The following is a 17,334-nucleotide window of genomic DNA, read 5'->3' on the forward strand; positions in this document are numbered from 1 at the left end:
CAACACGAGGAAGAGTTAAAATCCCAGAAAGATTGACATGGAAAGTGTGTGAACAGAAGCCAATGTAGGAAGTCTTTAAATAGGATGACGTCTTGATGGCTATTTATTCAGCGCCACACATTTTAAGGCTGCTATTTTAAAACAACAACAGGAGGAAAAGTTTCAAATCAGTGATGATATTATAACAAAGGAAATGAAAAATTTGCCATTTGTGCAAAGGGGGAAATTCCTCGTCAGATGGAATCGTCAGTACAGGTTGATTCATTTCTGAGGCAGCAAAGAACATGGTAATTAAAAAAACAAACAAAAAAAAAAAAACTGCAAGCTCTCCCGAATATTGAGGAGTTTGCTTGGGTTTAATTTCTGCGTTCACAAAATCACTAAATCCTGACGGGACTGTAAAATGTAAATTCCACCAACTTCATTTATGTCACACTGTGTGTAATTGGACCTTAATGGGAAATGTGAGTGTGTGAAACACTGCTTGAAGGCGAAAATGTGAATAACACAAATCCTAAACATTAACAGTAATGCGGGGTTGCCAAATAAGAAAAACATCAATTTCTAATTCGATAATCGAACTGACAAATTGTAATATTTACAAGGTAACATCATGATAATTCTAAAAATTGGACAAAAAGTCTTGATTCATTGTCTCTACCAGCAGCTCTGGCAATACAGAGTGTCCCAAAAGTCTCCATACATAGAAGAAATTAACACTTTTAAGCAAAATATCATCCAAAATTGTTCATACTTAGTTTATATACATATATACATATACATGTATTTTTTTTTTCAGATAGCCTTTAAGAATGCCTTTGACAAAAGAACGCATTGAGATCTTGAGATCATTCTCATGGCTGGATCGAGAAGCTGTGGAAACATGGCAAGTACATAGAGTAACACACAACACTGTTGGCAAACTTATTAACAAATTCAAAAAGACTGGAAGTGTTGCGGACCGACCGAGAAGTGGACGTCTACGAACATCCACTGACGAAGGCACAACCGATGTGGTGCTGGCAAACATAGTTCCCTATGTATGGAGACTTTTGGGACACCCTATAGTCACATCTGCTCATTCTTATACATTTCAATATAAAAGCGAAATATCAGGGTCTTTCCAGATGTTTAGCATTTTTGGAAGGAGTCTGCAGTAACAGTGCTTTGTATCAGACAGTAGTTTTCCACTACGGGGACTTCTTCAGGATAGAAGACTCCATAACGTGTTTCTCGGTAACACCACTAGCTGGGTTTTTTTTTTTTTAATTGTTTGTTTGTTTTGGATTTTTTTTTGGCGTATTACCTTCGAGAGAGGAAAAAATAACGAAAGGCTGGTGTGGGAATAACTGTTTATAACTGTAATAATGTAAGTGAAAATAGGAACTAACTTGTTTTGATGACGTTCCACAACGTTGTACATGACTATAAATGGATCGGTTGTACAATGTGCATACTTTAATAAGGAAAACGTTTAATAAAAAAAGAAAGCGTTCACCAAATGCTGTGGTATAAAAGGAATACAATGTGTTGTTACTGTGAAAATATTCAATTTCAGTTTGGTATTGTGCTTCCAGTGTTAAAACCATGCCGTTTTCCTCAACATTTATTTTTTTTAAAGATCTTGTATTTTAATAAATAAAGATTATGTTCAAAAATTCATTAATGTACAACATACATTATTAAGTAAAAATAGTCAATACCTTTTATCCCGTATTTATTAATGTATTTATCCTACCTCAGTACTTTGCTACTGATACAAACACTACTGTTAAGTACATTTTATTCAGAAGCATAGCCTAATAGACTTTATAATCATTTTCACTACTAAACCTCCATCTTACTTTTTTTTTTGGTAACAAGGGGGAACTAAGGACCCTGTGGTGAAGGTACCTCAATCATGTCCCAGGTTTTCACTAGAACAGATAGCACTCTATCAGTGACCTGAAATCAAAATGGCTCCTCTAAAAGAATTTTGCTCTAAAGACTTGGATCAAATATGACTACAGCGCCGGAAGACAGAATTATTTCCATAAATTCTGGGACAACACGATTTCATCCTTCTACTTGGCTCATTGACCTCAGGTACAAATATACTGAAGAGGCAGAAAACTGTCTGGCTGCCATGAAGAAGTAATATAGTTTTACATGGTTACTATATTGCCTCCTCTCAAACCAAGGTCATATATGAAAAAGTCATTTATGCGCAGGAAGATTTTATGAGCAGGATGATGACTCTACAGTAGTGTCTAAATGCACACTTGACCCGGGTCGCTTCGTTTTTATTTATTTATTTATTTACTTTGTTATTTTGCTCTCATATGCATGAACTGCGCTATTCAGGGAAAGTTTGGTCCAAGTAGGGCACGAGAAATGTGTGAACACTGACAGACGTCTCAGCTCGCGAATGTCTCACTCGTCTACTCAGGAGAGGCTAATAAAACCAGCTTGCTCTTGCAGTACTGCTTCTCCATTTGCATTCAGAGCAGCAAGTGAGTCAAAAAACTCCACTTAACACACACTTGGGGGCCCGTCCCAGCTTCCTGGTGTGTCACCAGCAGCCTTGAGCACTACTGATTGCAGAAGCATGTTGCACACTTGTCATATGATTACATGAGTCAAATAACACTTGCGCCTTACCATAAACACTTTCGCCCCTCCATTCCATCAGAGCAAATACGCACGATGATCTATTTATCGTGATGATTATGATGAATATGATTATGATGAATGAATTTGAGTGGGAGGTGGAGAGATGAATCGAGCTAAATGAAGATACACTCACTGGCCACTTTAATAGGAACACATATTGTACACCTGCACGTTCGTGCAGCTGTCCAATCAGCTAAAACATGTGGCAGCAGCACAATGTATAAAATCATACAGATACGTTTCATAAGCTTCAGTTAATGTTCACACAGAATCGTCAGAGTGAGAAAATGTGATCTCAGTGACTGTGATCCTGGCTGCACATATGAGGCATTGGTTGAGCTGGTGGTTTGAGTGTTTCAGAAACTGCTGATCGCCTGGAATTTTCACACAACAGTTTCTAGAGTTCACACAGAGTGGTGTGAAAAACAGAAAGCATCCAGCGAGCAACAGTTCTACGGGCTGAAACGCCTTCTTGATGAGACATGGCCATGGCCGGACTGGTTCGAGCAGACAGGGAGGTTAGAGTAACTCAAATAGCCACTCTTTACAACCATGGCGAGCTGAAAAGCATTTCAGAACGTCAAACCTCGAGATGGATGGCTACTACATCAGAGGACCACATCGGGTTCTGCTCTTCTTCAGCCAAGAACAATAATCTGAGGCTACAGTTGGAACAGACTCACCCAAACTGAACAGTTAAGGATTGAATTTTCCAGAAGGCAGTACAGAAATCCCTTCAAATAGGGGGTTTAAGTCATGCTCACCTGAGCTCCATTACTTACTTTCAATCATACGCACCATCAGAAAGCATCCCCAGTCATGTGAAAGTGTTTAGTCGGTGCTTATATAAATATATTATAAGATCACCTTGCTAGTAAAAGTGATGCGGATAAGACCAATTTATTTTCCTGCTATAAACTCAAAAGCGATAACCTCAATCAGTGAACAGGACATGAAGGCTAATTAGCATACCGCAGATCCGAATGAACAGCTCGACACTTTTGAAATGCGTTTTTTTTCTTTAACAGTCACAAAATAGTACTAATGCTTTTATATAAGTAAGGCAGGAAAAACAAAGCCACAAAGGCCTCCGTCCTGAACACTGGAGACTCCTTACAAAATTGCTAAATAAATGCCTCCTCAGAAAACTTCATCATATCAACAATCACAGATGGGTTGTTTTTTTTTAATCTGTTCATGTGGCACCTCCATCATACAAGTTTCTGTGAATTAGCCATTACTATAGAAACAGAAACTTAGAATGAGCTCATTAATATAAACCTCTGGAGGTGCAGCTGGACGTTCTATCAGAGTTCAGCAACCAATCAGATTTAAGAATTCGACCACAGCATTCAACAGACGTGGTATAATAATGCCTAATAATAATTAAATATGAATAACAACATTATTACAAAAATGGTGACTTGCTAGGTAACAATCTATTCAACCACTTCGAGCTTATTCAGTTATTAATCATGAAGCGCATTATTCAGTAAATACTATTAATTATTCAGCAACTACAGTAAGAATTAGAGCAAAACGAATGTTGCAAGAATGAGGAATGTAAGTCTGGACCAATATAGCAGGGGCCAATATAATGTATCATAAAAATATTTTACTATTTTAATGTAATTAGTAGGAAAAATGCTAAATTCTTGTTCATTCATGATGTGCTTATGCTGAACCTGCTGCTATTTTCATATCAATAATGAATATTTGAACCTAACAACTAATATAATCTAAACTAAATCAACTTTATATGAGAAATCAAAACACTCTTACAAAGCAACACAAAAATGGCAAAGCCATTTTTTTTTTCATGACACACCCAGCCATGACATCATCATTAACAGCACTATGTAATTTTTCTAGGGACAAATAAACGCGAATTATCAACGTGTCTAATTCGTTCCATGGCCTGAACTCACCAGCCTGTCTAATACGCAGAGTCTTATCTCTGAGCTTTTTGACTGCAGACTATCACTCACTCTCTCTTATACACACACACACACACTCACACAGTTCTGCCTGCCAAGCCTGGACTCCCCTCCTAAAACCTCTCAATAGCTGGATAAACGCTAGTCTGTAGAGGGTCAGCTCAGGGTGCAAGCCCCCCATTAGGTGATGATCAGGGCTCCATTCATGGTCCTGCCCTTCCCCTGACCCCTTCAACAAAGGTCACTTGAAAGAGAACGAGTGTGGGAAAACAATGGTAGAGGCTGACATTCAAGAGGTGTTGTTTTTTTCTCTCTCTCAACCATAGCAGCTAGACTTCTGCTGCATTTGACTAAAACTTGTAACTTGATATTACCGACTTTCAAAAAAAATAATAACAACTTGAAATTCCTACTCGGTGCCCTCAAGTTTAGCATATGACATATCAAAATGGCTGCTTACACCATAAGGTGCCATTTCTCTTTTAAATGAGATTTGAGAGAGAGAGAGAGAGAGAGAGAGAGAGAGAGAGAGAGAGAGAGAGAGCTTATGTAATTGTCTAGCAGAAGTACCTAATGTATCTGAAGCTACAGTCGCTGTAGAACCTTGAAATTTTGGTCTTTAGGTAAAATGGCCATGACTAAAATAAGGACAGAAAATTAGCAATGAAGTCCTCATTTTTTGGGCAGTTAGCAGTTTAGAACCCATCATTTTACCTGTAGATAGCGATACTGTGGTAAAAATGAAAACACATTTGCTTCATAAATGCAATACTTTTCTTTCTAAATTGCTTTATGAGTATTAAATCAATTGGAAGTACAGTGCTGATTTCTTCTGTTTTTGTCTATATCTCATAATAAATAGTTTTAGATTTTCAAACGAAATGCAATATAAAACAAAGGCAACCTGAGTAAACACACAATATTTTTTTTTTATTATTATTGAAGTAAAAAAAAAGTTATCCAACATCTATGAACCATGTGAAAAACTAATTGCCCCATTAAACTTAAAATCTGGTTGTGCCACCTTTAGCAGCAATAACTAACCAAACGCTTCCGATAACTGGAGATCAGTCTTTCACAGCGCTGTGGTGGAATTTTGTCCCACTCTTCTTTGCAGAACTGCTTTAATTCAGCCACACTGGAGGGTTTTCGAGCATGAACCGCCCGTTTAAGGTCCTGCCATAGCATCTCAGTTGGTTCAAGTCACGACTTTGATTACGCCACTTCAAAACTTAAATTTTACTCCTATGCTGTGGATCATTGTCTTGCTGTTAATAATCCAGTTGTGCTTTAGTTTCAGCTTACAGTCTGAAAACCGGACATTCTCCTTTAGGATTTTCTGGTAGAGAGCAGAATTCATGTTTCCCTCAATTACTGCCAGATGTTCAGGCCCTGAAGCAGCAAAGCATCCCCACAACATCACACTTCCACCACCATGTTGACCGTAGGTATGATGATCTTTTTGTGGAATTCGGTGTTTTGTTTACACCAGATGTAACGGGACCCCTGTCTTCCAAACAGTTCCACTTTTGACTCATCAATCTACAGAACATTCTCCCAAATGGTTTGAGGATCATCAAGGTGTGTTTTACCAAAATTCAGACGAACCATAATGTTCTTCTGGGTTAGCAGTGGTTTTCACCTCGCCACTCTTCCATTGATGCCCTTTTTGCATGGTGTCTTTCTGATAGTGGAGTCATGAACACTGACCTTTATTGATGCAAGAGAGGCCTGTAGGTCCATTGATGATGTCCTTGGCTCTTTTCTGACTTCCAGTATGAGTAGTTTCTGTGCTCTTTGAGGAATTTAACTTCATGCTGTTGAAAAAGTTCTATTTAAAAGTTGATTTGATTGAACAGGGTTTGCAGTAGCGCTGCAACAACTAATCGATAAACTCGATAATAATCGATTATAAAAATCGTTGTCAATGAATCTCATTATCAATTAGTTGGTCTGCGCACGACACGGGTCACGTTTACTCATCGCTTTACTTCTGTTCCGAAAAACACGCATCGGAGGGTACAGACCAAAGTTGTGTCCCAAATGATGTACTATACACTTACACCAAGCACCATATATTTTACCATCTAGTGTATGAATTTTAGAAGGAAAGTATCGTCTCAAATGCAGCATTAGCGTTTGTTTGTTTTTTTACTAACCGGAAGTATAAACCGTTTCCCAGTCAATGGTGCATGACGTCAAACGCACGTAATGCGACACCGCTAACTTTAGCAGAATACCCAGAATCAATGGAAATCAATTTCTACGGTTTATGTCAGCATTACTTTTTATGCCCAACATGACCTCAGTCACCATCAGACAGAGGCGTAATCGTCAAGTGACAGCGAAAAAGGGGTGCGCCCCAAGTCCTCTATGGCAAGGGAGCATTTTATATTAAATGCCATGAAAAGACTGTAATCTGCAAACTTCACAAAGCAGAGCTTGTGTAGCACGGAAGCACGACATTGACGCATGGTACGATATGATCAAAGTAAATATAAGTAAAACAATGCCTAACGGCAGTGAGTAACCGAAACCATAAGTTGCAGTGAAATCGAGATTATTTTTATTATTTTTTATCCATCCATCTTCGACCGCTTATTCCTTTTCAGGGTCACGGGGAACCTGGAGCCAATCACAGGGAGCATGGGGCACAAGGCAGGGTACACCCTGGACAGGGTGCCAGTCCATCGCAGAGCACAATCACATACACACTCACACACCCATTCATACACTACGGACATGCCAATCAGCCTACCATGCATGTCTTTGGGGGAGGAAACCGGAGTACCCAGAGGAAACCCCCGCAACATGGGGAGAACATGCAAACTCCACACACACAGGGCCACAGTGGGAATCAAACCCCCGACCCTGGAGGTGTGAGGCGAACGTCCTAACCACTAAGCCACCGTGCGCCCTATTATTATTTATATTATTAATTATTCCTTTAAGACGACATTTAATTATCAGTGCCTTTTTTGTGCATCCATAAAAAAATGCATAAATACTTATATATATACATATAAGTATACAAATGTAATAAATATGTATATATATAATATTAATGTAATGTTTTAGTCTGAAGTTTATATTAGTAACAAATAAAATGGTACTGAAAGTTAGTTGCAGCCGTAGTTTGCAGTAATCAGGCCTTATCGTGTCTAGTCCAGCTGAACCCCATTATGAATCCAGTTTCATAGATGTGAGGAATTAGTAATTACGGGGGCAAATACATTTTTACACAGACTCAGTTGGTATTGGATAACTTTTTTGCTTCAATAACTATCATTTAAAAACTGTATTTTGTGTTTAATCAGGTTGCCTTTGTTTTATTTTAGATTTTGTTTCAATTTCTGTAACAATGTAGTATGAGATCTACACAAAAACAGAAGAAAGCAAATACTTTTTCACAGCACTGTACATAATGTTTTTCCATTGTGAGAATCAGCCTTTTGCTAGCTGGGTTGTACGAACAGTACAAGACAAATTTAAATGAGTCACACCAGCAAACCAGTCTTGTGACTCTCTGTTCAGCATGACTCCTTTTTTTTTAATCTTATGCAGTCCAGTTAGAAGGTTTGTATAAACGCTCATATCTGCACATGGGTAAAATTAGCATTTCCTCAATTTTATTGGATATTGAAAAATGAAGTACTTCCTCCATAGTGTTCGCATCTAAAGCAGTTGTGTTATATGTGGACGATGTAAATGTCAGCTATATCAAAATATGTCTCGTACTGTAGTTCTGCAGCAAATTACATTGAAACGAAATTTCGCTAACAAAGCCAAATACAAATACATACAATACAATGCAATACAATAGCCAAATACAATTATATATAACAAAAATTCATTTTAAATTACAAAGTTTGAGTTAGATTTTTGTTATATTTAAGTGTATTTGGCTTCAAGAAATTGATTTATCAACTTAAAAATTTTGAGGTAATTGGTTTCCTCAAATTTTTTGAGTTAAATGAACTTATCCGGTTTTACAGTGTGGCATGTGATTAAATGAAAGCCAATCACATTTGAAATTTGTAGGAATTTTCCATGAGATCAAGGTTGAACATAATGACTGGGGAGAGAAATTGGGGGAAATTCATATACAAAATCTACCCTAGGATTGTTACTCTTACATTACATTATGAATCTAATACTCACATCTCGTGAAATATTTTGACAAGCGAGACACGCCTGGCATAATGCAGGCTAATAAGCAACGGCACACACACAAAGGCTGAAATGCATGACTTAAGGCTTCACATCATCTTTCGCTCCAATGGGATTATTACAGTGCGACATTATCTGCCTTTTATTCTGCCACTGTCAACAATCGATGAATCTGGCACAGAGAGACAGGAAAGGGGGGTGTACGGTAGAGATTATTGGACTTAACCTTGTCCTGTCATTTACTCAATGCAGCTAAGCGACACAGTTGAGTGTTGTGAAAAAGTATGTGTGTGCATATGTCTGTAAACTGTGATGACCATAAATATATCCAAGCAATTTTCTCTCTGTGGATGAAATGTTGACTGCTCGTAACCAGCGATGAGGACTCGGGCTTGAGCTGCTTCAAGTCGCTCATTGATTGACTCGCAACTTGACTCGACTTGACTCACTGAATATGCTACAGAATTCTGAACACTTGCAGCAGGCGGCAGGTGGAAGAAGCCAGCCCTCACTGTTGCTTTCTGCCAAGGACTCAGACACTGGATTGTCTCCATGACCTAGCCATTTGCTCTTTTGAAAGAGAGAAGACAAGCACCCTCCTTCTCCATCCTGCCTCGCCAAGAGGAGAACCAGAACCCATGCTACAGCAGAAAGTCTACACCCTAGTGTGGGAGGGGTGTATGTTTCTACTGTGGAGAAGCCACCCACCTCATTGCACAATGTCCTACATGCCCACAAATGTGAGAGGCTCTGCTAAGGCGAAAGTGTACGGTAGACGAGCCTCGTGCTAATGTGATGAGTCACCAACTATCTTCTCCTTTATAAATCTTTTATAATTAAGGTGGCGCTACATCGTTTTCATGACACTCCGTTTGGTTCTTTTTAAGCCCTCATCTACACAGGAGCTATGGGGAAATCAAGAGCTCGACAATCCCACATCACCCATAAATCTTTTTAGCCATGAACGGTCAGACCAGTAGGGGTAGGAATCAGGACCCATTACACTCAATTGTTGAGTCTGGAGATAGTGTCCTATGCCTGGAGAAACATCACATTCCTGGTTCCAGCTTCACCCAAATACCTGGCTGCTCTGGAACTCCCATTGTTTCAAAAAGATAACCCCCAAATTCTCTGGTCAACAAGGAAGATGACATCATTCCTGGATGATAGACTCCTCAATTAACCTTGATTGAAACCCTGATATTGATATTGCCCATCAAAGCCATATGTGAGCCTTCCCCAAACTGTTGCCACAAAGTTGGAATCAGATAAATGTCTAGGATGTCTTTGTATGCTGTAACATTAAGATTTCCTTTCACTAGAAGAGGCCTAGTTCAAACCATGCTCCTGTAAACAAAGCTTGGTCCATGAAGACATGGTTTGCCAAGGATGGCACGGAAGAACTTGAGTTGCCTGCACAGAGCCTTGACCTCAACCCCACTGAACACCTTTGGGATGAATCGAAACATTAACTTCCCACCAGGCCTTCGTGCTCAACATTAGTGCCGGACCTTACTAATGCTTTTGTAGCTGCATGGGCAAGCATGTAGATCACCACCATGTTCCACCACCCTTTTAATAGACAGCAAAGCCAAGCATGGCCTTCATGTAGGCCAAGGATGCAGTAAGTTAATGAATCGGTGCATCAATCCATTGAAGATTCTTCAACACATTAGTGAAATAAGCCGTAATCTTTAACTGCATAGAAACTATCACTCATCCCTCACATTTCATGTGTCCCTGTTGAAAGCTTTTGTTCCCAGTTCTTTAGATGAATGATCACCAGCAACCATTCCATCACCACCTCTTGATCTAGAAGGACAACAGACAGATGTATGGCTTTCAACCAGGGACCTTCATGTATGTCAAGGATACAGGAAGCTAATTCCCCATTACGGTAAGCCACTGAAGATGCTTCAACGCATCAATAAGTTTACCTATAAACTCAAACTACTGAGATAGTATTGTTTTTTCCTCACATTTCATATGCCCCTGTTCAAAACCTTGGTTCCTAGAGCTTTAGATAAAGAATCACCAGCAAACAGCCAATGCTATTAGCGAAAACCCAGACTTTTTATTGCAGACTTGGGGGAGGTACAACGCGATTGCTGATCAACTGGGAGATATTTTGAGCTCAGGGGATGCTTGCTTGGATAATTCATTTTTAACATGTATACGGACCGAGGAAAATCCTTGCAGTGAAAAAGTGAGTGTCTGTCAACTTTCTTTCAATGCTCTATGCGCTAATATTTCAGTGGTTTTTACTTCTACCCTTCCCCCACTCAAAAATCCATAGCCGTGGTCAATAGTTGCGAGGTCCCCAGTGAGCCATGAGATAATGCAAATGGCTCTATAAATAGTGTAGATTCAGCTGATCCCACTCTCAATGAAACACTCAGGGAGTCGCATACCATGCAAAATCAAAGTCGCCTGCATACCAACATCCTCTCTCTCTCTCTGTCTCTCTCTCTCTCTCTCTCTCTAGCATCTGTGTGCTTCCCTACGGTCCTGCAAATCCTGGGGAAGAGCATCTGGAAAATGATACGGCACCACTTTTATCTCAAGAGTCCATTCCGAAGGTTATAAGGGCGCGTCGTAAAAGCCGCATGCATTATTAGCATTCTCGTAGCCATAATATGTGTAATAATAGAAATTAGGCCACTCCTGCAACATCCGTTTAGGGACTCGAATGAAATGAAGTAAAAAGCAGTGTGCATCAGCAGTTAGTGTGTTCTTGAAAACCCTTGTCCTTAACACAAAGACAGAAGCACTGCGAAAAACATCAGGCAAATTTGCATCTCAACTAATGAATAGCCAAAGCATACAAACCCACCACACACACCGATTCTAGCGCACTATTCCGCAGCCTCACCTTCAAGCTCATGGTGTATGATGTCACTCAAGTTGGGTTCGTCGCCCCACCAGAAGATCCAGAGCTCCTTGGCATCAGGTTTGAGTTTGCGTCGCCAAACACACAGCAAATTGGCTTGCACGCAGCGTGTAAAGCTGCACAGCACCGGGTCATCCTGTGCTGGAGCCGAGATCACGGGTCCGTATTCGCCGCCGCCACGGAAGTTGTAGCAGCGCCATTTGATGCCCGTCAACTCCGCCTACAAGAGAAAGAAGCTTCAAATTAGAAGAAAAGATGATCATGAAGAATAAGAAACACTTTCACTCTGCAGAACGTTCAAATTTGCAATGTAAAGGAAGGTTGTTGTTGTTGTTTTTTTGTACAGGTTGATTTTCAGTCGTTACATTTAGCCATGTTTTCACATCTACAGTTTATTTTAAGTCCCAAATGGTGTTTTTGGGGACATATTTGCACTACATAGAGTTTACAGTGCCTTGTACTAAATAGGATGCCATTTTGGTTTTAGTTGGTTCTAGAGTGTATATGTTTGATAGGAATATAGTCCGGTGATAAGACGAGTTAGAAAAGGTTGATGAATGAATAAATAAAACCATATCTGAAACATTCAAGTTCGTAATAAAATAACTTATTATATTACTTTTCCAATATTTTCACATAGGGCTATTGCTAATGTTTACTTTGTCTGTAACAGTGTCAAATTGTATGCGCGTTATTATTCAAAAAAATATTTTAAAAAGTGTAAAGAATTAAGAATTTTATGACTCTTAAGCCCCGCCACCTATCTAGCACTCACAGAATGCTAGTTATATTATGAATCAGACTCTTCCTCAAGACTCTTTCTCAAATACTGTCTGGATGATGACTTTTACTTTAATTGGAGATGTTATTTGTCTTAAATACTAGTCCTTTTACTTCAATTAGGCTACAATGGCTACTTTACCCACTTTACCCTAGGCTCGTGCTAAGCATTATTAAACAACATTCTCTATTAGTGAAATATGCAGCGGCAGATAAGAGATACACTGAACAGTTCCTTGGCAAAGATTGTCCAGATAATTCACAAGTATCTAATAATGGTGTGTTTATGAGCCTTGTTTCCTGGGTAGACATTTCCTGAAAATGACTGTTGCTGTATAAATGCTATAATAATATGCATATGGGGTGAAAACAATAGTTTCTCTTAGACAAAGTTACAAAGAAAAGTAATGGAAGGAGCAGGAAGGATAAAGAGACAGCAGGAACAGGAAAGGGGAGGCAAAAATAAAAAATCTCAGCTTGAAATCTGGAACAGACGATTTTAAAGCGTGAGCAATAAGGAGACTGACGCGAAAAAGAAAAGAAAAAGTGAGAGGAGGAGAAGACCGAGACAGAAAAAAATGAGGTAGGAGAGGGTGAGCGAAATCCTGTCAGAGTGAATCACTTGCTGTTTGACGTCTCCTTCGTACAGCTTGATGGAAAGCCGCACGGTACTCCCGTGCCGCAGCTGGGCTCTGTCAAACACAGGCTGACACTCGGCCTATTGATGAGCAGTCAAAGAAGCAGCACGCTGACGATGTTCAAGCAGAGATATCGCTGCGTTTTGTGAACAGAAACGAAGGCAAAAGCGGAACGTCCTGGTTCAGGTCTTTACACAGATTTGGGGTTGCAGATATGGAATATGTCTCTGAGAGCTAAAGAAATATAGCAGGTCTGGTACTCCAGAAAAGTCCTGTTACTTCAGAAAAAATAAACACTTGAAGCAATAATGCATTGTGCTGCCTAGCTGTCTTTCAACGAGTGTGTTCGTATGTCTATATGTAATAGTTATGTAATGTGATGCCTGTGTTGAGACCCTATGCTATAAAGCGCAACCCTAATAATGGTTTCCTAACAGTAATGCTATGTTACTGAGAGGTAGTAGAATTTCTCTCCCTCCCATTCAACAGCATTGCCAGCTGTCACTGGAAGTAACTCTAATAAAAGCATCCAAATTATTACCTGAGAAAGCCCTAGAACGTCTAGCAAGATCAAGTAATGTTCTAGTCATTACACAGATTTCAAACCCAGCAGTAGAAATCATTCAAACCACTCAATGTAAATAAATAAAGATGGGGCTTCGGTGTTAAATCATATTGAAGGTTCATGTTATGTCTGCGAACGGGTTTTGGCAATATGTTTAGCATTCTCAACTTCTTAGCTAGGTGACACGGCTAATACCAGTAGCTAACATCTTCATAGAATACGGCTGTATGATTGCTTCGAAAAAGCGGGCATTTTAATACCTTTAAAAAAAAAAATGAAGATTATGTATGCATTCTGATATTAGTGCATGTTTTTTTTCCACATCAATTGAAAATGAAAACTGTCACTTATACAATGAAAAGTACAAGGAGGCAATATTACAATTTCATGATCAATGTTAATGTTTCGAATAAATTTTTATTAAAAAAAAAAAAATTTTGTACAGTTAGGCCAAATCTAAATCCTTTCCTATTCACTGTATTCACTGCATAGGTTATAAATGAGTTGTAGAATCTATAGTACTGTCAATAGGATGCAATTTGAGATTCAGCTAGACAAAAAAAAAGAAGAAGAAAATGGTGGAATCTAGCAAAGTTAATTTTTTGTTCTTTAAAAATTAAGCTTAATGGTTAGCACGTTTGCATCACACCTCTAGGGATTTGGGGTTTTATTTCCCGGCTCCGCCCTGTGTGCAGGTTCTCTCCATGTTTCGAGGGGTTTCCTCCGGGTACTCCGGTTTCCTCCCCCAAACCCAAAGACATGCGTTGTAGGCTGATTGGCATTTCCAAATTGTCTGTAGCGTGTGAATGACTTTGTGAGTGTGTGTGCGATTGTGTGCCCAGTGATGGATTGGCACCGCGTCCAGAGTGTCCCCGCCTTGTGCCCAGAGTCTCCTGGGATAGGCTCCACGTCCAATGGTTCTGAGTACGATTGATTCAAAAAGGTACTTCAAGAAACGTAAGAGTAAACGCAGAACCATGCTATTCAGTACTATCAGTCCAACAAAGAAACCAGTCAATACTAGAAGGAGAAAGTAGAAAAGTCGAGCAAACACAGAAAGAACTTCTAGGCACCGGCGTCCTGGAATGACGCCATGTTTGTCTTTAAATGCTACACAAGCGCTGCTGCTGGACCGCAACCTGGCCAAATATATTACATAAGGTGCCATGAAATCTGTGTTTATGCATGTGTGTTTGTGTGTGAATATATACTAGGCACATGTGGGCTCTTTTTTGAAAGTGAGAGCATCCATATCAGGAGCTGCCAACATGTAAGCGAGAACTCCAGGCCTGAGACATAACATCTTGCAGCTGCTTAGTTTCAGCGTGTGTGTGTGTGTGTGTGTGTGTGTGTGTGTGTGCAAGATGGAGAGAAAATGAGAGAGAGAAAGAACAAGAGACTGTCAATTATACATATACACACACACACATGCTCTCTAGGTCCTAGCTTTAATCACAGAGAGTATATAGCGGAGATATAAACACTGTCATGTCGGTACCCAGGAACAGCCCCGAGGGTGAGAATGAGGCCGTAGGGAACGTCACAGAACTGATAACGCAGAGCAGACTTTAAAATGAACAAAAGCTAATATCGCATATCAACCAGTGACGCTTCATCATAGACTACGCAACGGTTTTACTATAAAATCTTCATAGTTGAAGTTCTTTACTTCTGTTTATGTATTTGACAGCACGAAAATGTCTTAAAGCAAGGCATTCAGTTACGGCTAGGGCTGGGCGATACATCAGTATAATATCCATATCGTGATAAATGATTACTCAATACACTTTTCTGAGAAATCGTTGGTATGGTGATGTATTTTTTTTTTTTTTTTTTTTTTTAATAATTACAAATTAAATGGTATTGAATGAATGACGTTTGCGTGTTGCATTTTTTTTTTTTAACCTAATCTTCTTTGTCTTTGTAGGCATTAAAGAAGAGTATCGTCTAACTCAGTTTAACTGGGTTTTTTGTGTTTTTTCAGTTTGTTCGCTAAATTATATATTGTGATACGAATTGTGTATCATAGAAATGTACTGTTAGATGATCATTTTTGTCATAGTAACTGCTATGAATTTGAAGTGAGGAATGCAAGTCTGGACCATTCAGCATGTCCCGAGAGTTAAACATTCAGCAGGGTAAATGCTTGTCCCCAAAAGCTCCATTCATTCCGTTCAACTCTAGTGGCCTTTTATTCCACGACTATTATTTAACAAGTGTCAAACTCAATTTCTGCCCAGGCCACATTAGCCTTTTTGAGTGCTTTCAAATTGCCATACACTGTAAAGCCAATTCATTTTGTTGCTATATAATTTATATCACAGCGCTGATGAAATCTCAAATCTTATTGGTCAGAAGGTGTTGCAGCTCTGACAGTAGTGCTGGCTGTAATTTTAAGGATTTAAGGTTTATAATAATTATTATAGGAGTATTTTCCCAAAACAGCACTACCCATCATGGTTTACTGCTTACCTGTTCTATAGATTAAAATCAGAGGTTACTTTAAACATCTATCAATATGGTGTGCACTTATATAGCGCTTTTATCCAAAGCACTTTACACTGTGTCTCATTCACCTATTCACACAAACCCTCACACACCAATGGTAGCAGAGCTGCCATGCAAGGTGCTAACTTTCCATCGGGAGCAACTTGGGGTTCAGTGTCTTGCCCAAGGACATTTCGGTATGTGGAGTCACGTGGGCCGGGAATCGAACCACCAACCCTACGATTAGTGGACAACCCGCTCTACCACCTGAGCCACAGCCGCCCTAACAGCAATAACGATACCAGATACCACTTCAGAGTATAATATTTTATATTATTACAGGCAATTAATGTAGGTTTTATCAACTGACATAAAAAAAAGTTATATCTTTTTTTTTTTAAAGACAAGATATTTCAGAAATAATAAAACTCTCTATGCTGTGAGAGTTTCTGTCCGATTGCTGCTGGAAATACACCCTAATATATACAAGAGGCATTTCTTTCAAACTGTTTCTGCTTTTCAGTAAGGGTAACATATTCAGCTTTGTGCCATAATAATGATGTAAAGTTTAAGTAAATTATTTTACTACACGGCTGTCAAAGCTTCTTTCTAAAGAAATCACTGGCTTATCTCCGCTAAGGAAAAATGCACTGGGTCTCCCACCTCTCTTCAAACTTGTGCTTTCCATCAGCATTTCTTTTTTTCCCTACATCTTTGTAGCTCGTGATTCTGGGAGAATAAGCCTAGTTCTAAACGTCGGTGTTGTGCACTTAGACGAAGATCCTTATATTATGCTAACACTGCTACAATGTGAACAGGCTCTGTAATGACATACCATGGGCTGTTTCAACATTATCTTTCATATGTTTCCAAGGTCAACATCAAAAATGAGTCAGCAGGCAGTATAAAGCCAAGAGAGCCTGAATTTGGCACAGCAGCTGGTAGCCCTAGTGGCCGTTGTAACAGAGCTGCACAGCCTTAAAGGCCACTCGGTAGCAAAGTTGTACAGCCCTATAGGTCCCTCTTTGCTAGACGTGTACAACCCTAAAAATCCTTTGTTACTAGAGGTGCACAGCCTTAAAGATCCCGCTCCATAGCAGCTAGAAGTCATAGAGGCCTTTATAATAGAGCTGCACTGCACTAAAGGCCACTCTGTATTAAAGTTGTACCACTCAAAACTTGCATCTTTGCTAGAGGCACCCAGTCCTAAAGGCC

The 17,334-nt window shown here is 39.4% G+C and overlaps 1 protein-coding gene across 4 annotated transcripts in view; it reads right to left on the bottom strand.

Annotated features, from left to right (window-relative positions):
- Positions 1 to 17,334, bottom strand: part of LOC108260070 (mediator complex subunit 13L) — a 103,700-nt gene that overhangs the window by 72,171 nt on the left and 14,195 nt on the right. For all 4 annotated transcript variants that reach the window (XM_017460019.3, XM_017460021.3, XM_017460022.3 and 1 more), the window contains exon 2: positions 11,632 to 11,869. In XM_017460019.3, coding sequence (XP_017315508.1) covers positions 11,632 to 11,869 — 238 coding nt within the window. The remainder of the gene's footprint in view (positions 1 to 11,631; positions 11,870 to 17,334) is intronic.

This window comes from Ictalurus punctatus, chromosome 28 (genome assembly GCF_001660625.3).
Source record: "Ictalurus punctatus breed USDA103 chromosome 28, Coco_2.0, whole genome shotgun sequence".
NCBI classification, from domain to species: Eukaryota; Metazoa; Chordata; class Actinopteri; order Siluriformes; family Ictaluridae; genus Ictalurus; species Ictalurus punctatus.